This window comes from Eulemur rufifrons, chromosome 12, assembly GCF_041146395.1.
Source record: "Eulemur rufifrons isolate Redbay chromosome 12, OSU_ERuf_1, whole genome shotgun sequence".
NCBI lineage: Eukaryota > Metazoa > Chordata > Mammalia > Primates > Lemuridae > Eulemur > Eulemur rufifrons.
In genome coordinates, this window is record NC_090994.1 from 11,965,001 (window position 1) to 11,991,457 (window position 26,457).

Consider the following 26,457-nt stretch of genomic DNA (forward strand, 5'->3'; position numbering starts at 1 on the left):
CTGGTCTCGAACTCCTGAGCTCAAACGATCCACCCACCTCGGCCTCCCAGAGTGCTAGGATTACAGGCGTGAGCCACCGCGCCCGGCCAACATTTTGTAGATTTCTGTAGCTGCAATACGCTAAGGCATAGCAGACACCTGCAGAATTTTTTATTGCAACAAGTTAAGGTGATTTCCTTTTGCAACGAAGTCTAAATCTCAAATACTTACAGGATCTAGGTAATGCATGTGAAGGACTGCTTGTAGTACAACAGGGAGTGGATTGCAAACCGGTAAAACGGAGAGTACGCAGCCCAGCAAAGGGGTCAGCTACTCTTTAGCTTAAAGCAAATTGTTGTTATGTGAAAACTGTTGTCAAATCTTTTCATTTTAAAAGGAAAGGTGGAGGGGACAGGGTATAGGGGAAATCTTTGTGCCTTTTGTTTAATTTTAACATGAACATAAAACTATACACTAACAAAGTCTTTAAAAGAAAAATTGTAAACCAATATTTTAATATAAAATCTCAATTTTTAAATGTTGGCAATGGATCCTTTTTTTAAAAATATGAGATAGGTTAAAACACATACACATATCCTCTCATTACAAATCTGTTGTGTTACCAAGTCCGTGTGAGTCCTTATTAGCTGAGAGTCAAATCTATAGAAAGAAGGGAATAGGATTCACACTTACTAAGAAGCCCATGAATTCAGGGAAGAAAGTCTTATAGGTGTAAGCAAAGAGTTAAGCTTAGCAGCTGTCAGGGGAGAAATACAATAGCCGACTCTCAAGAAAGTTAATAAAGCTTGGGCAATCAGAAAGAACAATGGAATTTAGGGACTGGCAGCAAAAGAAAATACCAAAACAATTTTTAAAGATTATGGGGATTGGCACTACTTATTTTTAAGAAATGTACAAGAATTAAATACAATAACAACTGACATTTACACTACGTGCTAGATATTCTAGGTTCTTTACCTGCATCATGCCTAAAACCCTTCAAAATAGGTACATTTCATTTATGAAAACACTAATGCTGTGGAATGGACTTGCTTCCTAAATGGAAAGTCATAAGTAGTCATGCCAGACACAAAGGAGTTACATGTACATTTTTGAGAGATTCATAAATGATAAGCTAGTTAGAAGCATGCAGGCTAAGAGGCAAATGTTTCAGGTACACTGATTCTATGCAGTGGAAAGAAGGAATGTAATTTGTCAGATGTCTACTATGTGCCAGATACTCTTCTAAATATTTTACATATATCATTTAAATATCAAAAAATCCTGCATGACAGGAATCATAATTCCTGATGTTATGATGGGAACTGGAAGATCAGAGAAGTTGAGTAACCTGCCAAGAAGTCATATAGCCAGTACATGTTAGAGCTAGAATTGCAATCCAGGACAGTTTTATTATAAAGCTTTTATTTCCCTAAGTTGTACTGATTTTTCTGCTTCCATTTATGATGCTCAAATTCATTTTGCTTTCTATCTCTACAAGTGTGATTACCTTGAGAAGCCTGAGGAATCAACAGACTTTCACAGTTGGGCAGAGCAATGAGGAAAGCCATCCTCTCATTTCACTGGTCATAAATCCTATAAAGGTTATATGACCTTCCAAGGTTGCACTGTCAGTTAATGACACATCTGTATTTCCCAACTCCTAGTTCAGGGCTTCTTTCATTATGGCTCTATTATTTGTACCAGAGTGAAAAAGAAAAAAGCAATTCTGGTAAATGTAATAACTCACGAATTAGACATTCTTATTGAATATAAAGCCCAAATAGCACCAGAATTATCACGTAATAGATTACTATTGGCTGGGTGCGGTGGCTCATGCCTGTAATCCTAGCACTCTGGGAGGCCGAGGCAGGCGGATAGCTTGAGGTCAAGAGTTCGAGACCAGCCTGAGCAAGAGCAAGACCCCGCCTCTACTTAAAAAAAAAAAAAAAAAAGGCCGGGCGCGGTGGCTCACGCCTGTAATCCCAGCACTCTGGGAGGCCGAGGCGGGTGGATCGCTCGAGGTCATGAGTTCGAGACCAGCCTGAGCAAGAGCGAGACCCCGTCTCTACTAAAAATAGAAAGAAATTATCTGGCCAACTAAAAATATAAAAAAAAAAAAAAATTAGCCGGGCATGGTGGCGCATGCCTGTAGTCCCAGCTACTCGGGAGGCTGAGGCAGTAGGATCGCTTAAGCCCAGGAGTTTGAGGTTGCTGTGAGCGAGGCTGATGCCACGGCACTCACTCTAGCCAGGGCAACAAAGTGACACTCTGTCTCAAAAAAAAAAAAAAAAAAAGAAGAAGAAAAAGAAAAAATTAGCTGGGCGTGGTGGCACGTCCCTCTAGTACCAACTACAACTACTTGGTAGGCTGTGGCGGGAGGATTGTTTGAGCCCAGGAGTTTGAGGTTGCTGTGAGCTAGGCTGACGCTAGGGCACTCTACACTCTAGCCTGGGTGACAGAGCAAGACTCTGTCTCCAAAAAAAAAAAAAAAAAAAAAGAAAAAGAAAACAAAAGATTACTAGTGAAATGAATGCAGAAGGTTATTATTTGTATAACTTTGAATTTACAAATAAATTAATTTCTTAATTGGCTAATTAAAATAATAATTAGCACTCACAACATAGCTCCAGGTTGTTGTTTAGAGGTAAGGAAATAAAATAAAGAAGCTAATTAAGTTTAAATATAGTGAGAGAAGAGAAACTTGTATAGTTAGCATAGTCACTGTTTAGACCATCAGTTTTTACTATTTTCTGATTACAGCAGCAATACAGGGAAATACTTAGCTTCACTTCTGAAGAATCTTTACACATTGGGATTAGTGAGTGTATCACTTGGAATATTTCCAACTATAATAAACTGAAAACTAGGGTAAAGGTGGCTTTAACAGTGAGGAGATATTATCTTAAACAACAAATAGTACAGAGGCAGGGAGGTTCCAGAGTTGGTTAATTTAGCAGCAAAACATTATCATGGACATCACATCTTTCTATTTATCACATTCAGCAGTCAGCCTCATCTTCATTCATGATTCATGCACTTCCAGATGTCCCATGTAACAACAATATCCAAAATATAAAAGAGACATTTCTTCCTCCCAGGCCTCTCTTTTTACTATTGAGAAAACATTCTGAGCAGCTCCCCAGCAGACTTCCCCTCTAATTCCCATTGACCAAGAGTCTTGCTTCCACAATAACTTGAGGGGTGGGGTGTGGATAAGACCATCATCACTGGTGTAAACAATCATTATTCACCTCCTGGGGTTGAAAGATCCCAGCCTCCTCTAAGTATGTGGCCATGCAGAGGGAAAACAAATTTTGAAAAGTGCTCTTCTAAGAAGTCAGGGGAAATGGATTTGGGTGGGAAACCAACAGTGTCCCATAAAGTGAGCCTCTTCAGGAAGTATAAGGAACAGCAGAATTAGTTCTACTCCTGCATATGAACGCAGGAATTTTTGTTGTAAATTGAATACTGTGATAATTATTATTCAGAAGATAGAATATATTACTTTAGCCTCATCTACATAGTTTCTAGTTTCTATTTTCATAGCAGACTTAAACATGGTATTATGCTTTGGTTAAATGCTTTCTTTGGTCATCTATGACAGTTTCTCATTTGCCCTGCATACTGTAACAGAGGTAAAGGTCTCAAAAAGGGCAAGGAAATGTTTTATGACTTGTCTCTTTAAAACTCCCCACCCCTTTTGGGAATTAAAACCTGTACTCTTTCCCTGAGGCCAGTAATCAAAGGGATAGAAAAATGTTCTTTGCTGTTTGTTTTCCAGTTAAACCACAGGAGAGGGCTCAACGGAATTATCCAGACAAGGATCATGAGATCACAGTCACCAAAGATAAGGTTGACTGAAACCACAAATTATATGTTAAACAACAATATCCTGAAGCCTTGATCCATTTCACTGGTCACATGGACCTGAGCCAAACCACTGAAACCCCCCTTTTAAAAAGCCTTGTTTTTCTGCTTAAAGACAGGATGGCAGTCCTTGAGACACTAGTCCACTGCCCTCCTCATTTGCTGGCAAATTAATAAATGTCTCTTTCCTTTTCCTCAAACGATTTGTGTTCATACTTCGTTCTCACTGATTTGTCCTCAGGGACAAGTACTGAACTTTCGGTAACATACCTGTGAGACTTAGATGAGGAAATACACATAAAATTTACCTAATCTTTTGGAGAGGCTTGAGGAAGATGAGGAAGCAAGAATTTAAAGTAACAAAAAAGGAGATTAAAACCATTAGAGAAAGGGATTTAAAGAGACTCTGTTAAAGTGGAATTTTCAGAGTTACAAGGAGTTAAAAAAGAGTTGGAAGGGAGGTGAAAGAATGGAGGTAGAGAAAGGTTACTCAGTAGGGCAGATGGAAAAAAAGTCAGATATTTTAACTGTCCGGAAAGACCTAGTGACCTGACATTTGGAAAAGAGACAGACTATGAAACATGAGGGAGGTGGGCAGCATGCAACAAGACACCAACATTCACAATTTGTCAAGTTTTTGTATTATTCATAAAAAACTATTTGAACATTCTTTAAACTTTTACATAGCACAGCTTCAGAATAAACAATCTTGGTGTCTGCACAAAAATCTTTAAGTATAAATAGTACTATATGTTGGGGCTCAGAAAACGATACCCCAAACTATGGACATGCTGAGTATTTTCAACTAAAGGAGACTGAAAGGCCTCAGAAGCAAAGTCTCTCTCTGACCTTCTCTTGCTCTCCTGTCTTCCTTCTCTTTCTCCCCGAGAGCAAGTCATAGAAACCAAAATTCCTCTTCCCCATGGTGGGTCATAGAAACTAGAACCCCTCTTACTCAAAGACAGCATAAAACCTAGAAAAGTCACTTTCTCCTTTTTCCCTTGAATACCCTCATTCTAGAAGGGTCCTGCCCCATACCCTGGAGGAAAGAATGCTACACAGAGAGGTCAAGAAGAATCTTAACAGGTAGGCCTTGTTAGGTTTCCCCCACATTCATCGATTACCACTGGGTAATATCTTTTTGTCCAATCTCATTTCTACATGTTCTTCATTGACCCTAAGCATTAGAATAGGCAGTATTCCTTTGGGTCTTTATTTCTGAAGGCTCCCATGTCTTACAAAACTTTGATTAAATAAATTTGTTATGTCTTTCTGTTGTTAACCTGTCTTTTGTTATAGGAGTGTTGGCCACATGCCCCTTATGATGGGTGAGGAAAGGTATACCTGTTTTCTGCCTCTACATCAGATACTGCACAGATAGATAATTTTTACCAGCTAGCTTAAAAACAAATACCAGTATTTAAAAAGGTGGACTTAATAACAGGTGTTTGGCATTTTTTCCCCCCAGATTGTGTCATTCTTTGAAAACTGGAAGCACATGATCTACTTAAATGTCTCCAGAATTATTCAAGTATAATTTCTAAATGTGAAATTATTTCAGTTAAGTTAAAGTTTAAGTGTTTTTATAGAAGAACTTAAAAGAGTAAAGTTATATGTTCATAACACTAAAAAATATGTAGATGATGTCACATGTCCAATCACATGTCCATAATTTCTGGCTCAAAAAATAACATATAAAATGGACACTCCTGCATTCATTTTAGGGTATTTACTGATCCTTTTAACCCAATTCCAGAACTCCTTAGATTGACAATTCCTGCTTTAGAAACTCACTTTATTTGGGTAGTCTAAAATATAAATTTCAGATCAATCACTTCCCTTATTTACTAGTCTTAGCAGCAAGGGACTTCAAAGTATTTAAAAAAATTAACTCCAACTCCAAAGAAAAAATTTGCCAGCACTGAGAATATTTAACATAATACTGTATACTAAAGACTTGAAAGCAATTAATCCCCAAAGTGTTTCTGCAATAGATCTAGTACAGTAGATAGTCTTCTAAGGCGACAACTTCTAAGTGGACAAATTTTTGTTATGTTAAAAATGAGTCACCTTATTTTATAAGCATATTTTGTGAGAGTAGCTCTTAAGAGGTCATCACAGAACACGATTTAGAATAAGCTAGACTTGTAAGAACTTAATTTTCCAAATGAAAGCCACCATTAATAGCCTGCCATGCTTTCCTGTTAAATGTCACAAATTTTCACCTTTTGAAAACTTCTGAACAACAATCCAAAGAACCGAGAAACACCTGAAGTTCGGTCAGCAACAGACCTCATTTTAGCCAAACTGATTTCGCAGTGAATTTTTCTTTTAACAATATATCTAATTTAAAGCTATTCTATATTGTAACTTACTTGCTTGGGAAAAAATTGTTAAAGTGTAACGGATGAAATGACCCCTGGTAGTCTGATCAATAGGACTTACTCAATTTATTATCTCATGATATATAATTTTTAAACGTATGAAAAAATTATTTCAAAAAGGGTTAGGGCTTAACAATGTTGACATCCTTTACATAAAATACTGTAAAATTGTTAAGTAAATATGTCCAGAATTCCTATAAAAATGCACTTCTAATTTTTGAAAACCATTAGAAGCCACAGACATTTGCAATATAAAAGGCTGCAGCAGTTTACAGTAAAAGCAGGTGAAATCATTTGAATTGCAAAATATTTCTAATCTGACCATGATAAAACGAAAAACTCAGGAAGACAACAGAACAATCAAGATGCATATAAGATAATTCCTCAGTGTGAGGACAAGAATATGAAAGAAGTGAGAAATGTACAGACACTGACAGTTGCCAGAGCTGGGGAGGTTGTTGGAACGGAGCAAACCTTAACTTAGAGATTCAAGAGGATTAACTATGTCAGTCTCATTCGAGAAGAATTCACTGATGGCAGACTTTGGCTTCCCTCTCCTTTAATGTTGCAACAGTTTTACTTTCCATTCTTTGTGAAACTCGATTACTCTTCGCGATTCTCTTTCGCGAAGTAATAGTATTTTAACAATTCCGCCAACGCGGCAACCAGGTGGGCAAACGGAAAGATTAGTGAGGACGCCAGGGAGAGCAAAGGATATTGGATACAGACTGTAAGAGAGATTACAGCCTGTCAGGAAGGATGAGCAAATCCGTATTAGAAGAGCTGAGAAGTGGTAGGGCAGGAGGCAGGGAGGGTCCGGAGGAAAAGAGTAAACACGAGGCAGAGTGGGAGTACACGCGTGTGACCCAAAAGCAAGGGAGGTGTGTGAGGCAGCTGACAGGCAGCTGACCTGACAAGCTGTGAGGGTGGTTAGGACCAGCCCGCCCTCCCGCCCTATTTCTTCCTTCAGTCGGAAGAGGCAGCAACCAGTCACCTGGTGTGTGAGTTCCGGAGGGACTCGATTAGGCGCTGCTTCTGCTGTTGGAGGCTGGTGAGGCCACCGGGGGACCCAGCTGCGGAGGAGGAGGCACTCTTGGTCAGGGGAAAGAGCCAGCTCATCCTCCTCGGGTCCCCGGGCCCGAGGCCCTAGAAGGCTCTGGCCTGCTTCTCTCAGGGGCTTAGCCCGGCTGTTCTCCAGCCACAGAGGAGCGGGCTTGGACGCCCGTGGCCCAATCGCTGAGGGGACCGCGTTGTCTCTAAGCAAACCTGGCTTGCGCTGCCCGAGTTCTGGGAGACATGCCACAACCGCGGACAGCCGGAGAGGAGCGGCTTGCCGCGCAGGACACGCACTCAGACAGTCGGACGGACCAGCACTCCACCACCACAGCTTCCGTCACCTGCGTGCTCCGCCCTCTCCCGCGCGCCCCGCCCTCTCTGCGTGTTCGCGTCATCATCTAGCGCCCCCGCCCGGACGTGCGAAAAGCGACGGCGCAGCACGGCGCAGCGCAGCTCCGGCTCCCCTTTCCCCTTTGCTGGGTGAGAGGTGTCTATGGGGCACCCGCTGCCGCCGCCGCTACCGCCACCACCACCGCCGCCGAGTGCTGTCTCTATGGCGAGGAGGAGGAGGAGGAGCGCGAGCTCAGCGACAAAAGTAGATCTTGCTTCTGCCGCAGCCCTGCGGGGGGAGGGGCGGGTTGGGGAGGTAGAAGGGGGGCGGGAGCGATGGACCTGAGAGGGCGAGCGATGGCGCCAGCTGGAGTGCGGCGGCTGAAGGAAAGCGCTTAGCGGCTGGTAGGGGGAGGGTAACTAGGGTTGGGGGTACGTCCAGGGGTTGGCGCGGAGTGATGACGTAAAGGCTTTGTACCTGGGGCTTCGATGTGAGACGGAAATTGGGAGTGGAGGGCGGTGGCCTAGATCCTCAGCTCTTAACACCTTCACGCTGCAGTGTTTGGGAATCAGTGTGGATCCAGTACATGTTATCAGCACCTTCGCACTGTCTCTCTGTCAGGGAAGAGAGTTGTCCATGACTTGAATGCCGCTGCTGTCCTCTCGTTTCTCTGGGAGCATGCAGTACGGAGATGCTACCTCTAGTAATGAGAAGGCCTTTGGTGCCTCTTCGGGGCTTCTGGAACTGTAGTAGAGAGAGAGGTGGAGGGAAGCAACGTTAAACTACAGGATCTTTCCAAGTGTGTGTGTGTGTGTGTGTGTTTATGTGTTTCTCGGGGTGGGGAGAGTTATAAAGGAGGAGTGTGGTAGATCTCCTTTGGTTTCTTAGAGCATTCGCGGTTACATTTGTGACTCTTCAGAATTTGGAAGGCAGTCACAAGACCCTCCTCTTTTACCGTTATGATTTTTTTCAAATTTATGTGAAATGTGAAGGAGCATTTGAAATTTCCCTGCCCGTGAGAATCCGTATATTGGTCCGTATTGTTATCATTATGTACCATGAATGAACCCTGTGTTTATGGACGAGGAATGTGAGATCTATCCTTGGTAACCACGGAAAATGCTCCGAGTTTTAGGAAGTTAGAAAGAAACAGTTTAAAATTCAGACATTCTGTTGCCTTTTCTCCCTCGTGCAGTTACAAACGTTCAAACAGTTTCTGAGGCTGTTACTTTTTTGTCAGACAGCATCTTTAAAAATTTGTTTTCCTTCGTCTTTTCCAATCTAGTTTGAATAAATCCCAGTAGATTTTATAATCAAGTCAAATTTTGAATATCAGTGAGGAGTATAAAAGCAAACATTATTTTTGTCATGGTAACATCTTGTCACATGTATGTAAGTAATTTCTCTGTTTTATCTGGAAATGGATGACTTCATCAAGTTTCATGCCGAGGGTGAGCTGAACTCAGAGCAATCTTTAATTAGTGGAAAGTTATTAAAATATGATTAGTATGCATATGTTAAAAAACATTATTTTTAAAAAGACAGTGAAATTAGAATGATGAAATCTGTGTTTTCCTTTTTTTTCCCAACAGATTAGCTGTGTGACTTAGACAAGTCACTCCCTAAACTTAGATTTTCTTATGAATCAAGGATTTTGAATAAATAGCCTCTTAGGTTTCTACCAAATCAATTATTCTGTGATTGAGATTTATCATATATCTGGTTTTTATTTTGGTTTTTGTTTTGACAGGTACATAAATAAAGGATAAAGTATTTTATGAAAAAAATCTTCAATCAAGTATAATATTTTGATGCTTGGCATCTAGACTCCCTTGGGCCCTCACTATGCCAGCAGCAACTGTAGATCATAGCCAAAGAATTTGTGAAGTTTGGGCTTGCAACCTGGATGAAGAGATGAAGAAAATTCGTCAAGTTATTCGAAAATATAATTACGTGGCTATGGTATGCCTATGACCAAATCTTTAAAATGTTTCTTATGAGGGAAGAAGAGGAATTTTTTAAGCCTCACAGTCAACCGTTCTGATTGATTTTTAGGGATTAATTTAATCATGAAACAAATTTGTCAGTGCCCTTCAGCCAAAAACCATTAGGATCACACTTTAATTTGATAGGTTGGGTTTATTATTCATTGCAATGAGGGGAAATGTATTGGGAACCATGTGGCATTTGAGTAAAAGAGTGTTAGAAAGGAGTTTAGGATTTGGGATTGTTTCAGATGGTTTTAGGGAAGGCTTAAGGAAGCAGGACTTTGCTATGGATCGGATGCTGTCAGAAAGTTGGAGTAATTATATGATTGGGTATCTTAATAAATCTTAATTGAAATGAGAGATGACTAGAGCGATGCTAAAGCTGCAGGATTTAGCCAGGATGGGGTTGGTTGCTCATTTTTGTGGTTTGGACATGGTTTGTTTGTTTTTTCCTTGTTCAGACGCGAAACAGAGTGGTATTGTCTGATGTTGAAGTTCTGTGAATTTGTTTGTGTTCAACAGGAGAACATTAGGTCCTAGCTATGAGTACCAGGTCAATTTCTAGTAACACCGAGGCCTAGATGATAGTACCAGATGAGCTCCCAGATATCTTTCTCAAATAAAACAATCAGATCTCCCAGTGAAACATTGTTGGCCTGCACTTTGTTTTTAAATTATCACTGGAGTTCCATGAACATACTGTGCTATTAAGCAACTCTGCTTCTGCACGTGCTATTTATAAAGTCTGCCTAGACTGTACACATGGTTAATTATTTTTCCTCTTTACTGTTGAACCTTGTATATCTGTTGCAGTTACTTTGTTTTCTAGGTCCACTAGATTATTTGCTCCATAAAGCAAGAGTTTGTGTCTTTATCGTCTTTTCTGCCTCCATACTTAGCATAAGAAGTAGAGTATCCAATAAAGTGGTTGTTGAATTGGACTGAATTGAGAGAAATACTAATTTCTTTACTGTTTCGTATTGTCTTGATATTTTGGTCTTAGCTAGCCCTAGTTTAAAGAGTCTAATGGTAAAAACTCATGTATCATTTCCTCAGTATTTTTAATACAAATAAATAAAAATAAGTACACTTTGAGGAGGGGCAGGTTGATTGGTTAAAATATGAATGTATGTACATAGATAACATTCTGTTTAATAAAGGTATACTCAGAATTGAAATTTTTTTTATCCAGTGAAAATTCATGGTGATCATTTATGTCTCAGATGATAAGAAGTAGCAACATTAGAATAGTGATAACATCCTATAGGAATGAGCGGATGGCTTGCAATTCTTGACAACGTGCTTTCTGTGGGCTCCAGAGAGAATATTGTTTTAGCCAAAGAAATTAGGTGATTAATGACACTTTTCTTAAGAGAGTTTTAATGTTGAGATAAACCTTGTCTTAGAGAAGCAATTGAGAAGTACAGCATATTTTCCACTCTTTTTAACCAGTTCTTCAAGAAACTGTTTGCATTGGAATACTGTGAGTTTCACATACCCCTTGGGAGATAGGAATTTATGATGTTTTTCCCCTTTGTTGGGTATAGAGTAAGTATTTGGTTACATTTATGCTGTGTATCTTATACATAGTAATTTTTTATTGATATATTTAAAGTAAGAAAAGGTCATTAAGTTTATAGCACTTTATGGGTCTAAAAGTTCTAGGTAAAAGTTATTTTGTAATTGAATATGAAGGAGTAGAGTATCATCTGTAACAGGAGTCTTTGACTTGCATCAAAAATTATTCTAAGAATTTGTGATTGGAGTTGTGACTATTTAGTAAATAATGAATCTTAAAACTATTTTACAGGACACCGAGTTTCCAGGTGTGGTTGCAAGACCCATTGGAGAATTCAGGAGCAATGCTGACTATCAGTACCAACTATTGCGATGTAATGTAGACTTGTTAAAGATAATTCAGCTAGGACTGACATTTATGAATGAGCAAGGAGAATACCCTCCAGGAACTTCAACTTGGCAGTTTAATTTTAAGTTTAATTTGACGTAAGTGGGAAATACTTATATAACCCAAATTTAATTTAATTTAATTTTAGGAATTGATTTCCTTCAAGTATGGTGAAATTCTGAGTGAATTTGGTGTAATTATCTTGGAAATATATAAAAAATGTAAAATTTCAAAAGCTTGCATTTCTTTTTTATTATGGGACAAAAAAATCTAGGGTAAGGAAGATTTCTAAATTCAAGTACTTTGATTTTTAGAGATGTTATGTTTAAAATATGCCTGCCACTTTTTTTGAATTTGGAAAACTTTGGGTATTGAAAGTACTTCTTGATAGAAAAAATAATCTTACCACATTAGTTTTACTTTCAAACTTTTTGTGTGCAATTTTAAATATAGACTTTTTGTTATATTTATCTGTTTTGTGAAGAAATTATTATTGCAGTCATACTCCAGTTTATAAGTAGATTACGTGTCAAATACAGTAATACACTTCTTGGAAACTTGAGTGTATTTTCCTTTTAAATCAGTGTTATATAATGGTTATGTTCTCATGTAAGCCCACAAAACCTCTCTTAATTCACATACACAAGTAGTAATAGTATCCTTGAACCTCGTGTTTCTAATATGTCAGAATCTGTATTCTAACTCAAGCCCTGGGTCTACACCCACTTTTCTTAGTTATAATACTTTTATATTATTGGTAGAAGTAGGCTTGATAGTTGAGAGAAGTTTAGAGTGTTTTTGGGTAAGGGCAGATTATTTGCAAACTGTAAGTTGGGGAAATAAAATGTTTAACCTATTATAAGCACAGCAGGTCCTTGAATAATGTTTTGTTCAACATCATTTCATTATAATGTTAATAAGGAAAAAATCGATTCCTGGCTGGGGCTATTGTCTGTGTAGAGTTTGCATGTTCTCCCCACGTTTGTGTGGGTTTTTTCCAGGTACTGTGGTTTCCTCCCACATCCTAAAGCTTTGTACATTAGGTGAAGTGTCTCAGTTGTCCCAGTGTGCGTGAGTGTGGGTATGTGTGTGAGTGCACCCTACGGTGGAAAGGTGTCCTGGCCAGGGTGGGTTCCTGCCTTGGGCCCTGAGCTGCCAGAATAGGCTCTGGCCACTCTTCACCCTCAACTGGAATAATGGGTAAATAATTGTCTTGTTTTGATTAATCTTTCTTAAATGTATGTATAGCTTACATTTATTGAAGTGTTTTGGTCTTTAATTACAAGTTTCATGATGTTTTCGTGACTAGATATATGTTGTAGGAAGTTAACTCTTGTTTCTGTAACATCAATTAGCTTGTGGTAAAATTGGTTTTGTTATATGTCATTTTGCATAAATATCGCAGTTTCCATGAACCTATCAACAATGTTAAGTGATTACTTATTGTATGTTTAAATATTGCAGTGTTCTTATGTTTGATGGCCTATATTTGTGTCATATGTTCTATTATCTGATTTGAAAAAAAGTAAAAGAAGCTGTAGGAAAATTAATGGTAATATCAGTGTAAGAATTCTTTGTGTCTATTCTTCGTTGAATTATATGCTATTTAACATGTGCAATCTAATGAGAAGCAGGGCTGATGATTTTAAAGGGCAGTGGTGCCAGTGGTGCAGTAGTATGACTTATAATTGCACTGTGTTTAGCCTGACTCTCCATTTCACTCTGTTGGGTTTAATATTAATAATATACTCTCCAGAACATTCTAAAGGGTAAAAAGTACTTGTGTCCATTCAAACTGATAACCTTTTATAAGGACTACGGCTCTGAAATGCTGGGAAAATTGCCTTCAAATGATGAAATGTCCTTTTAAAAAATGAGTTCTTTACCATTTCACTTGGCTTTTTTCAAGCTAATAATTAGAACATTGTTTTTAAATTAGATACTGTTGTGATCTCAGTACATGAGTGGGAGGTGACCCATCAATGTCTCAGTTCTGGTAAAATTGATTTTTCTTTTCTAGAAATATCTTTGTTCTGGTAATATCTACTTTCTTAGTGCAGCCTCTGAGTGACATTTTTTTCTTTTTTACACAGAGAAGGCTACTGTAGTTTTACTACCAAGTTTTGCTACCATTTACGCTAATGTTAGGAGATGTTTAAAGGGAAGGATATAGAGTTGCAGAGGATTGTAATTAAAAGACTGTATACAGAGAGAGAAGTTTTAAAATCATGTAGAAAGTTGGGATTTGAGGAATAGGCAGTAGATGATTATAGACAAATGGTTTGGAACTTCAGATTGTGAGAATTAGAAGATATTGAGTGTACCAAGCCTGAAGATATTTGTGAATTTTCTTTCTTGTTGTCTGTCATTCTTTCTGTCATTGAATTTGAGAACTGAAAAATGATGGGAACTCTTCAGGGAAAGATAGAGGGGAATAAAGTGCTCTAGGAGAGTCATTTTACTTGGGTAGAGGAGGAGACGGAATTTAATAGATCTGCACCAATGCGGTGAAGTCTTATAGCCTGTGGAACAGTTAATTTCATGAAGAAAAGGATAAACAGACAAATATTCTGAATATTGTGTTGGGAGAGAATTCTGACTTTTAAACTCTTGATTTGGGCTAGTTGGCTGGCTTGTCATCTAATAGTTGTAGGACAATCTTTGGTAGGAAAACAGCCTACAGCATCTTTGAGTTCTTATCAGTTTATTTGAGTTCATTAAATATTATGTTTAGTAACTGTGTATTTGTGATAATCTGTATTCCAGTTTATTTGCCTTTTAACTTTATGATTTTTAGCATAAATTTAAATATATCGCAGTTTATATTTTTAAGAAAGCTAATTTTATTTATAAAGAGAAGTACTTACTAGAGTGAGCAGCTTGTTGGGAAAGTACTTTATAAACCCTTTGGTGAGTGTCTTGTGTGTTAAGCCCTGATTTGAGGTTGGAGGGCATTTCCAAATTGCAGTCTTTAACCTCTGAGTTTAGAAATGTGAGTTTGTGTAGTAGGCTAAGTATTTGTAGAAAGAGGTAATTTTGATACATTTACTGACTTCCACCTACCTAGTTTGCCTCTTTGGGATATTACATGAGAAGGATAGCCATGCATCTCTGCTTTTTTGGAAAACCTTTTATAGCGATTTGTGCATAGTTTTCATTAATGTTCAGTTATAGCTGGATATTTTGCTACCTTAAACTTCAGTAGTTGATTACACTTTAGTGTTGGGAGAGATCATATTACTGTTAATTACTGTCCTGAATATACTATTGTACAATTAGTAAGCCAATGCCAGCATCTGTATATTTTGACTAAATCTTACATTTTGACTAAACAATATTTTAATTCCTTTTTGAGGTTAGCATATTTTAATAATATTTCCCTGCATTTGCTAGGATTTTTTTTTGCAGGTCAGGAAGGCAGAATGGAAAGGTTTAAAAACTTGAAATGGATACCTTTGGAAAGGGACAGTCTACTGATTTGGAGAATTAAGTCATAATAATTAGGATGTTTCCCTTACCCCTGGAAGTTTTCTTCATCCTATCTGCAGATTTAGCTTACCTGTGTGGGGTTTCCAATTTTCTCTTTCTTATGAGTTGGATATTATAAAGCATGAGATTGGTTCCAAATGGTAAAATAATTCAGTGCCGTGAAATTTAGATGTGAGTACATGAACTTCCTTGAATTGAGCTACATGAACTGTGCAAGAAAAAAACAACAACAAAAGACATTTATATGCACATCTTTGTATACCAAACTTAATTGATTATAAAATACCTGAGGTACTCATCCAGGTCTCTCACCTGGGGATTGTGATTCAACAGGTCTGGGACTTCAGTGGAACTTGGGAATTTTTGGTAAGATCTGTGGGTGGATATCACTGGGCAGGATTGGGAAATACTGATTTAAATAGTGAAACACTCACTATTCCACTTCATCCATGTATTGTTTAATCTGGTGAGAAAACATTGAACAAAACAGACAAAAATCATTGTCCTCTTGAAGCTTATGTTCTGATTGGGAGGGAGACGACAAACTAAAATAACAGGAAATTGAACATATGGTTAAGGATAACGTGAGCCTGGAGAAGAATCTGTGATACTTTTGGTTGACTGTGGTTGCTGCAGCATGCCTCACTGTGACCATGGGGACCTGATGGGTGGGAGTCTAAGTTTTGAAGGTACACATTTTTAGTATAGCAAAGCCAATAATGTTTGTGCTTTAACTGAAAAAAGAAAAAAAAACTTATATTGGGGTTTCTTCAGGTACCCTTCCTAAAGGATTTTCCAGGGAAAATTTTGACTTAAAGTGATTGTTGTGGTTCCCCTGTTTTTAAATATTTCAGTTGTTACCTTTGTTATTTTTCAGACATTTAGAAGTAAATTGATTTCTAGAGGATAAGCCATAAGGATACTTTTTGGCCCAAGTGAAATATTCCCTATGGTCTAATTAGTCTTGTTAAAATGTTTATTAGAAATTTCTTTTGCTAAGTGGTGGAAACCAGTATTCTTACGTTTCAGAAGTGTACAAAAAGTTAAATGGCAAGTTCACAAAATACTTTTTCATTTATTCTCAAAAACATGTCTGCATTTTTAACCTTTTTTGATTTAATATTTTGGATATCCTTATATTTGTGCTTGGAAATTAGAGATGTCTTCCTTTTGGCTTCAGTGAAATATTGAAGGATTATTTTATATTTAGATTTCCTGGCTTGATTTTAGAAGGCAGTATTCTAGAATTAGTATTGTTGGAAGAAGAAATTATTGCTGTTATAGCAGAGTCCTTACTTTTAAAGAGTTTATCGCTTATTGGAGCTATTTGAAAGGCTCCTCATTTGTGAGAGGAGCCATCTCCTTTTTCTGTAAGATGGAATGTAGTTTAACTCAGCCAAGTGAGATCTTTTCCACTTGATCTCCTTCCTGGTGCTGCTGAGAGCAGGGGAGGTGGCCTAGCCCCTAACAGCTGTGGCTGCAGTGCCATCTGGCAGCATTACGGTGGCTGCCGGGACTGAGAGCCCTTGAAAAGAACTTGTCTGTCACTCTATGGTGGTAGCCCCTGGTGAGTAGAAGATCCCTTTTTCAAACCCCAATTTATTTAATGTATGAAAGGCTAATGAAATTGAGTTGTTAGTAAAGATTAAAATCTCACCATCAGACGTTTAAGTGATTATTTATTGTTTGGACACTCTTTTCTGAAAGAATGACCCTCATATTTAAATTGTATTTTCCTTGTGTATACGTAAAGCATTGGAACATCTGGGCAAGCCAGTCCTCTCTCTGGTTTCTGGCACCGTAGTTGTTGTTATAAGCGATATAAGCGGAAGAAAAACTGTTTGTTTGAAGTAATGGCACTTTTGAATATTGTCTTTCTCTTTCTCCTGCCAGGGAGGACATGTATGCCCAGGACTCTATAGAGCTACTAACAACATCTGGTATCCAGTTTAAAAAACATGAAGAGGAAGGAATTGAGACCCAGTACTTTGCAGAACTTCTTATGACTTCGGGAGTGGTCCTCTGCGAAGGGGTCAAATGGTTGTCATTTCATAGGTAAAAACATTGCATTGAAAGTGGCATTTGTGTTTCCATCTCATACCTGCTTCACCCTTGCTTGGGTCACTGTATCAGCAATTTCAGGCTGAGTTCTAGAAAGAATTGACTGCCGTATAGCTGTCTCCTAACTCTTAAAAGGCTAATGTTGGTCTACTTAAAGATTAATTTCATAATATGGGATCCATTTTAGCCTGTGAGGGGCAGTGTTGCATAGTGGAAAGAAAACAGGCTGGAAAAATGGAAAGAACTTGGTTTAAATCCAGCAATGTCACTTGGAATCAGTGTACTTAGGGTTATTTAACATTTCTAAGACTTAGTTTTAATGATTTACAAGAGAAACCATTCATTAAAAAATACGTATTTATTGAGTATCTACATATGCCAGGCATTGTGATAAGATTCTAGGAATTAAGCTGTGAATAAAATAGACTAAAATGTTTGTCCTCATGGAGTTTCCATTCTGGTGGGGGTAGGCAGACAGTTTTTTAAAATGCTGAAATATATATTGTGATTTGTTAGTGATAAGTGCTATCAAGAAAAATAAAACAGCAAAGAAAATACTAGGGATGTATGTGGGTAGATTTTAATTTTTTCAAAATGGGGTGATGGGGAAAGCATCCCTTAGAAGAAGTATCCTACAGACTTGTTTTAGTGGTCAGTAATAACATCTTTAAAGCCTCTAGTAAAGTGCTTTACACATGGTATATTCTCAGTAAGTAGTGGTTTTTAATTCTTTATTATATAAAATTGGATAATTTAAGGGAATTTCTGGAAAGGAAATTAGTTCCATTTTGTAAAAATAGACTTCCAGGTGTGAGGAAGAGTTTTCCTGTCTAAGTAAACTAACCAGACAATCCAGGGACTGAAGGTAATCTTAGGAATGATTTTCTCTGACCTTTTGTTCTGTTCTTGAAAAGCATTGTGTAGCAGAGGTGTTAATGCTCTAATACTTGATCCACTTCACATATTTTCTTTTTAAATATAAATCTCCTGCACACTTTAGAGTTTCTACCTCTGACTTGTGGAATGTTTATAGTGAAGGACTGTTCATATAGTCAACTTTAATGTAGCATTAAGCAGTAATTTTTGAGTTGAAGGTACCAAGTGTGCTCATTCTCACCTGTCATCTTTCCTCTCTCTTCTCCTCCATTTGAACCACCTCAGGAGATATGACTTAAGACTGTTAATATAAGGAGCATTTTGTTTTTAGTTCTTTTTACTTTCCTAGACATGTGCACACAGAAGAACTGGAAAGTATTATCCTGTCCTTTTAGTGTATGACATATTCTTTCCTTGAGAAAATACTCTGAGCAAATACTGCTAATGTATGCTAAGCACTGGGGTATTAAGATGAACAAAAACAGACAGGGTTCATGTCTTCTTGGAGTTTAGAATCTAAATTAGACTCTGGTGTATTTTAACATTTATCAAGATACATTATGATAAGGTCTTATTCCACTAAATATCATTAAAAGTTTCTTTTTTTTTTTTGTTGAGACAGAGTCTCACTTTGTTGCCCAGGCTAGAGTGAGTGCCGTGGCGTCAGCTTAGCTCACAGCAACCTCAAACTCCTGAGCTCAAGCGATCCTACTGCCTCAGCCTCCCGAGTAGCTGGGACTACAGGCATGCGCCACTATGCCCGGCTAATTTTTTTTTTCTATATAGATTTTTAGGTGTCCATATAATGTCTTTCTATTTTTAGTAGAGACGGGGTCTCGCTCAGGCTGGTCTCGAACTCCTGACCTTGAGCAATCCACCCGCCTCGGCCTCCCAGAGTGCTAGGATTACAGGCGTGAGCCACCGCGCCCGGCCTCATTAAAAGTTTCTGTTCTTTAATGTTTATATATTGATATTCCTTAATGATCTTCAATGGTAAAGCTTTTTTTCTTTTATAAATCAAATTCTGAACATTAAATAGAATTTTATTTTGTATCTCCCCCAAAAGATGGGTTAATAGCATCTCTCATCAAATATTTCTTGAGTTCCAACTATATGCAAGGAAAGGAAGGTATTTTTAAAATGTGATTCCTGCCAGTGGAGAAAACAGTCCATGTACTTTAAAGGGTAGTACGAGAAAAGACCTGGTGCTCCGTGAGGCCCTGGGGGTGGGGGGTGGAGGTGCTTCCTGTCAGAGGTCCTTGAAGGAAAGGAAGACAAGGGGAAAGGGTGTAAGGGGAATGTGACTGTGGCCCAGGAGTGTAGGGAGACAGAAAGCTGTGGAAAAGGCCAAACGATAGGGACAGGAAGTCTTGATTTGAGAGTGTGGGAGTTTGTATTTTATTATCCAGGATGGTAGTTCTCATTCTTTAGTACCTTAATGTCTTTCTTATGCAACATTCCCATTAATAAATATCTCTTGGGGAGCCATACTGAGATAGGAACAGAATTGTGAGGGAGGAGAATTGTTCACTTCCCTTAATAAAGTCACTTAAGGGAGGTGAAAATTCTTTGTTAGCAATTTATTCCTTGGATTTTTGAAGTATATAGCCACCTTATATAAAAGATGGGATGATTCACATGACTTCTGCCTTCCGAATGTGAGTTCTCTTACTGCTTTCTGACATTTTTGGCCAAGTTTACATTCACCTTTATTTCTCCATTTCCAGAATTTTTTTTTTTTTTTTTTTTTTTTTTTGAGACATCTATGGGGAGTTTGATGTCATCTTAGTGTTCTCTATTCAAGCATCAGCAAAATAGTGTTTTAGTGACTACAGGCTTGGCTTGGTAGTATAGATCTGTATATTGGTAACTCTGAATGATAAAGTGACAAGTTCTTAGCATTTTATGAGAGATGATGGCATTTTCCCATTGCATTTGTAAATATGTTTGTTTTCTCCATTCTTCTGTGCACTTTCTTTTGATTGATTTCCTTTTTGCCTCTAGTGTGACTTGCTTAAAATTTGTATCAGAAAAACATTTATTTATTTTTTTTTTATGTCTATGGTATTTATGTGTCCCTCTTCTGTATTCTTTTAACCCTTTTGTAGTGGTTATGACTTTGGCTATTTAATCAAAATCCTGACCAACTCTAACTTGCCTGAAGAAGAACTTGACTTCTTTGAGATCCTTCGATTATTTTTTCCTGTCATTTATGATGTGAAGTACCTCATGAAGAGCTGCAAAAATCTCAAAGTAAGGCTTCAGGTGGCATTATCTATCTACAGTTAGCACACTATTCAGACCAAGTGACTGACATAAGATCCTAGGCTGATATGTTGTTTTAAATCGTATTTTTGAGTTTTATGTTAAATGAAGTTACGTTATCTGGTCATGTGATTCTTTTTCTTGCATAAATATTTGATAGGAAATCCTTTTTCAAAGCTTCAGTATATCTTGGCAGAGTAAGTTTTCAACAAAATTTGAGCTAAAGGTCAGATTTTTGTCATTGCTTGTCAGACTGAAAATCATGAACCAGAACAGAAATGTGAGGACTAATGAGGCTGTCATATGCACAGAAGTACAGGTTCTCACTCTTCTCCCAACATGTATATAATCTGTCCTTATAAGATAAGATCTGAGGTGGCCAGCAATGTGTAGTATGGCAGAAAAAGAGTTTTTCCCTTTGGCCTATCTCAGCTACATGTTATTTTATCAGTTCAAGTCATGGGATACAGCTCCTAGGATTAAATTACATCACTAAAAGGTTGTTTTTGGGTTTTTTTTTTTTCTTTCCTGGGCAAAAGATGTCAATGTGGTGTGGATAAGTGCTGTCAGAAATGTGTGGGTCCTGCCTGGATAGTAGCTAACATTCTCACACTGCTTAGCGTGTGTATAATAATTTTTTACTTCTAAATATTAATTCTTTCAAAAGGAAAGTTTCTTTGATAAGGAAAGGTGCTCCTTTATTTTGAAAACAAATTCACTATAGTGGCACAGGCCCCTGGGATATGGTGTTCTTGTCTTTTTTAGGTATGTGTATTATAAGCTATAACTAAAATAAGAAACAAAAACACATTTGGGCAGTGTGGTTGCTTTATAGAACCTACATTGTCCCTCCCTTCTTCAGTGAAACCAAGGTCGATCAGGTTTTCTCCTCATCAGGTTTTAGAAGTACAAGTAAAGTTACACTTTTAGGGATGATAAGGACTTTAAGAACCTTGTTTTTAAGCAGAAAGAAGCAATTTAGAAATTGAATAAGGAAAACTTTGCTTTAAACAGATAAACTGAAAATTGTAAGAGAAGCAGTCTTTTGGCCAAAGTTTATTTGCTTCTAATAACAGGATATAGTTAGCATATAACTAGGGAAATTGAGAAAGATTATTTTATGTTTGTAGCAGCAGAATTCTGTGTAATTTGAGGGGATTTCCAGCAAGTGAACTTGCAGTAGGGTATCTTTCCTGTAGAAACTCAGCCCACCCAGTGAAGTGTTTTGCATGCTGAGAATCCAAGGCCTGCCTGTTTTAATCTGTCCTGGTAAATGTTTTTTAAAATTGACATGTCTGTACAATGATACTTTTCAGGAACAGAGAGCCAGATTATTGCTCATTATGTTATTGGGAAATTTCTAAGTACAGATATTCTAGAGAGTAGGCCTGAGTGAGCTGCCATGTTAAAATTTAGGTTAATGACAAAGGTGCTTTTTGACCGATAGTCAGCCATACTGTTCTGTTCAGTTCTATTTTGTTCTCCTACGTAGCTGCTAATGATACCTAATCCTCATGTTATTTTTAGCACAGAAACAACTGCTGTGCAAGCACTGTGTCAAGCTGTGATGCAGAGAAGGGCTAGTTAGCTAGTGGAGGCTTTAACAATTCAGAGAGACATTGCTTTATTTTTGTTAATTGTGGTGTTTGTTTCTCCTCCTTTATTCCTCCTCCCTCTTTCACTCTTTGCTGCTTTCTTTTTTCTCTTTCTCTTCCTTTCTTTCCACTCTCGTTAGCTTTCTTTTTTAATCTTAGCAGTATCAACATAGGCATATTATAGCAGACCTTCTCAGAAGTTGTATGCTTATATTCTTTCTAACAAAACCATAGTTAAGCATTTAGTGAATTCTTAATGATTTGATTACTCATAATAGCTTTGTTTTGTAAAAACTATTTAGATGAAAACCATTTAGAGATGGATTGGTGGGAAGTTTAAGAAAATTTGAAAGAAACTGTTTATACTAGCTATTCAGTTTTATAATTATTGCTAGATTGATAGACTATGAATGTACTTGGTAAACGTTACCCTGTGTATGGTCTGCTTCCCCCTTACATTTAGGAAAGTTATCTTAAAACAGGATGAAGATAAATTTTCCCAATTAGGATCTCATTTTCTGTTAAATTACAAACTTCTCCCACTTTCAACAAATACATTAGTAATTCACTTGTTTTTTCTCCCTAATCTTCATAAGGCTTGTCTTTACATACTAAAGTTTATTCATATTTTGGTCAGTGTCTAAGCTTATAATTGTGAATTAGAAACTGAAGTACTTGTTTCTCTCTTTGATGAGCAATTTTTATTTCTTCTAGGGTGGATTACAAGAAGTTGCTGAACAGTTGGAGCTGGAACGAATAGGACCACAGCATCAGGCAGGATCTGATTCATTGCTTACAGGAATGGCCTTTTTCAAAATGAGAGAAGTATGAAGACATCAGTGCCTTTTTCTCAGTTGGTTGTTAGGTTGAGAACATTAAAAATCTTGTGGCAAAAGTTTTGGGGCATTTATAAGTACTTACTAAATAAACATATAATTAGAGGTACCATATAAGTTACATCCACTGCACTTGAAGTATTCAAAATAAGTCATCTTGAAATGTAGTTCAACAGGATAACAAGTTCTTCATAGAATCAAAAATTTAAACTACCTTAGAAGTCATGTAGGTCAACCATATTATTTCTCAGATGAGAAAACAAGCTAGTAACTTTCATCCAATGTCAGACACATTCCTTGTGGGAGAACTCCAAGGTTCTTTCTGTGGACTACATCAGTGCTGCTTCTACCAAGTCAAGGAATCTGTATATTAGGTTTCCCCTAGCATGGCCTTCTCTTGGGCTTTAGACTGGTAGTAAAAATATTTGCTCATGCCATCCTTCAGTGCTTTGAAGATTTCATAGAGTTCATGCTTTTTACTGGATTGAATTACAAAGAGGTTTTGAATTCTAAGTAAGTCTGAAGTAGTTCAATCAAAAACCACATTAGGAAGACTCTCCTTAAATGCCAGAAGGCACATATCAGTTCCTTAAATATAAAAAAATTAGGTATGGAAGAATGAAATTAAAGGATCCAGGTGTACTCTTAGGTTATCTAATTAAATGATATGCACAGGTGTACCTCAGTATAGGTAAACACAGAAGAAAATTGGTTGTGCAAAAACAAAATAGGATGGACTTTTTTACCTACAAAAAAATTATCCCTTTTGCAAAATACTTGCTTTGGAATTCTTTCAAGTATAGACATTAAAGTATTGACTTGAGACTGGGAATTTAAGACTTCTTGTAGAAATGTATTAATAATAGAAAGCATTAAAGTTGTTTTGCCAAATAGCATTGATTCAGAAGTGATTCGGACTGTCTATTCATGACGTGTAAATATTTTGTTTTATATTCCTTCCCAGTGTTACATTAGAGAATCAAAACCACCTTTTGGATTTTCAGCTTTGCATTTTAAAAATGTCTAAATGGTTTAATTAATGGTGGATTTCTGGTACTAATTTATCTTTATTTTTCTTGGCTGCTTGAAGGACAGTAACCTAGTATGAATGTTCAGATTTTACTGTCCATAACATGTTTAGGGTTTGATTATTTGTAGCCAGGTCAGCCTTGCACATAGATTCAAGGCAACTTATAAACCTAAACTTTTTTCCTCCGCCATTATTGGCTATTTTCATTCATTCTTACTGTTGAGTATTGTTAAAATGTCTGTCATTTTTACATGATTACAAATGCTCATAAAAGTGTTCTAAATGTTAACGGAAAAGACATGCATTGATACAATTATCTGTGGTCTCTTTGGTTTCTTTTGAGCTCTGTGCTTCTTCAGGACATTAATCTTGTTCATTAAATGTGTGGTCTCAAAGGAACACCATAGAAAAGAGCCGTCATTATAGTTGATGAACAGTCTGTACTTACATTGCTGAAATATAAATTACAAATGGTACCTTCTGGTTAAAATTATCTTTTTTTTTTCTTCAAAATTCCTTTTTAGATGTTCTTTGAAGATCATATTGATGATGCCAAATATTGTGGTCATTTGTATGGCCTTGGTTCTGGTTCATCCTATGTACAGAATGGCACAGGGAATGCATATGAAGAGGAAGCCAACAAGCAGTCATGACATGAAATAGTCCTTTTATTTTTATTTTATTTGAGCTACACACATGCTTGTATATAGGTTTTATCTCTGGTTGAATCCTTGACAATAGACAGTACCTTTCTTTTTTCCCTTTCATAGCTCATTTTATTTTCTGCCTTTCACTACTAAGTATGACCGTTCCTATCTCAGATCTTAGTAAATAGAAACGCATTCAGGTTAAATTTGGCCTTAATTTAATATACTGGTTAGCAAGCGTGTGTAACAGTGGGGAAAGCTATATCATATCGAATATTTTGATAAACTTTACCTACTTGAGCTTGGTTTATTTTTCCCTTTTCCTAAATTAACTAGCACTGACTGTAATTTATTTCCCTGTTTCATGTCTCTCCCTTCCATTCTGCAGGAGTTTTAGCTATTTGAGATTGCGGACCATCAATTTTGCACTTTAGAGAGTGATTCTGACTCAAATCCTCTGTTTTATCAGAAATTTTGGTTTTTCTTGCTCTTAGAAGAGCAAGATGGAAAAATGACCATCTGCCAACTTTATACAGTATTTGCTTATTTTTGACCCACAGAATATAGCACATTCATTGTGCAAACTCAGCAAGACTAACAAAAAAAAAGACAAACTACTGAGGAGCTTAGTTACCTGCTGTTTCTGTACGTAGTGTTAATCTTCCAAGCACATCTAGTGTCTGTCAGTTTCTAATTGGCATGTGTATAGGCTGCTCTGTGACTGAAGAATTTTCAAACCAGCTTTACACCCTTCAGGGAAAATCCCTTGTGATTGGATGTTTAATATCCACCAGGATACTGGTGTTCAAGATGTTGAAGCTACAGTTATTTTATGATAGCACACTTCTCTTGATCTGCTTCTTTTTATTCCATCACTGTTTACCCTTGCTTTTTTATTTTATAGCCATACTTATGATGCTCTTGATTTGTTGATTACACAAATCAATTTTATTAAAATCCAAAGACAACAAGACTTTAGGTATATTTTGTACCAAATTAAATTAGAAGACAAAAATTGTGCTTTCATAGTTGCTACAAAGATAAATAATGGAAAGATTTGGTGCAAAACAACAAAATACAAAATATATATATATTCATATATATATAGCTAATAAAATTACCTGAGGAGTGTAATGCTTGTTTATTTTTTTGTGTATATCTTTGCAATCTATTTTATATATATTGACAAAAGAGACTGTGAACTATTTAGCCATGCAGAATATGTGACCAGACCAGAGCATGTGTAGGAAGACTTTTTGGTAATCATTAACTCTACCCTGAAATGATGGACTGCAAGTTAAAATGTGTGTTATCTACACTTCAATCAGTAATATTAGCAAATCTCCAAATGTTAGACACATTGGTTTGTTTCCCTTGTACATTCTTTAGTCATTATATAATGCTGTAACTGGGTGGTCCTTTTTAAACAAAACATCATTTGCAAAACAGAGGGTATTATTTGTTTTTAAAGCTTTTGTAAATAAAGGCTTCAGAAATGTTTTCTTATATATGTTGATGACTGGTGATTTTTAGAAATATTTATTCGGGGATATTCTCTTTTATTTGGGCAACTGAACAGAATTCAGCAACTTCGTTCATTAACCATAGATGACTATTAGTCCTTTAACTGGAAAACAGTCTTAGCCTTCTGCAAGTCAAGAGTGTAGGCCTATTGTTCTTCATGAGTACCTCAACTAAGTAATTAAGAATTGATTTCTATTTCTACCTTCTAGGAATGCATTTATTTTGAAGGACTTTAAAAAGTAAATACATTTTTGGTATAACTTACTGTGGCTTCTTTTTAAAGCTGACACAGTGTAGCAAGTTTCTAATTGGTTTCTTTTCATTTTGATCTTCACCTACTTAAAAAAAAACAGGAATTATAATGATTGCCTTTTGAGTAGCCACATAGTTGCTGAATTTTGTAACTTGTATCAATTTTGGTTTCTGTCTCTGAAAGTAGAAACAGTCCCTGACTTATGATGGTTTGACTTAATGATTTTTTTTATTTATAATGGGTTTAATCTGGAGGTAACTCCATTGTAAGACCAGGAGCTTCTTGGAACTTAGGCAGTGGCTACAGTTTTTACTGAATGCATATTGCTTTTGTACCATCACAAAGTCACAAATTAAGTTGAAACGTT

General features: G+C 37.0%; 2 protein-coding genes across 8 annotated transcripts in view; one reads left to right on the forward strand and one right to left on the reverse strand.

Moving 5' to 3' along the window:
• The window catches only part of VPS37A (VPS37A subunit of ESCRT-I), a 41,421-nt gene extending 33,797 nt beyond the window's left edge, over nt 1-7,624 (reverse strand). The window contains exon 1 of one of the 3 annotated variants that reach the window (XM_069484926.1): nt 7,228-7,624. In XM_069484926.1, coding sequence (XP_069341027.1) covers nt 7,228-7,352 — 125 coding nt within the window. In that variant the 5' untranslated portion in view covers nt 7,353-7,624. The remainder of the gene's footprint in view (nt 1-7,227) is intronic. The other 2 variants (XM_069484925.1, XM_069484924.1) reach the window with 2 other exon arrangements.
• An 80-nt stretch (nt 7,625-7,704) lies between these two features.
• On the forward strand, nt 7,705-25,821 carry CNOT7 (CCR4-NOT transcription complex subunit 7). 5 transcript variants are annotated; one of them, XM_069484933.1, is made up of 7 exons: nt 7,705-7,884; nt 9,371-9,582; nt 11,419-11,612; nt 16,897-17,058; nt 20,049-20,193; nt 22,515-22,625; nt 24,874-25,821. In XM_069484933.1, exons 2-7 carry the CDS (start codon nt 9,466-9,468, stop codon nt 24,964-24,966), a joined length of 822 nt encoding a protein of 273 aa, XP_069341034.1. In that variant the 5' UTR covers nt 7,705-7,884; nt 9,371-9,465; the 3' UTR covers nt 24,967-25,821. The 5 variants fall into 5 exon arrangements, with proteins under 5 accessions (XP_069341034.1, XP_069341030.1, XP_069341031.1 ...); XM_069484929.1 differs by having other exon boundaries at nt 7,707-7,884; nt 24,191-24,935; XM_069484930.1 differs by lacking the exon at nt 7,705-7,884 and adding an exon at nt 8,121-8,419 and having other exon boundaries at nt 24,191-24,935.
• Nucleotides 25,822-26,457: the final 636 nt, after the last annotated feature.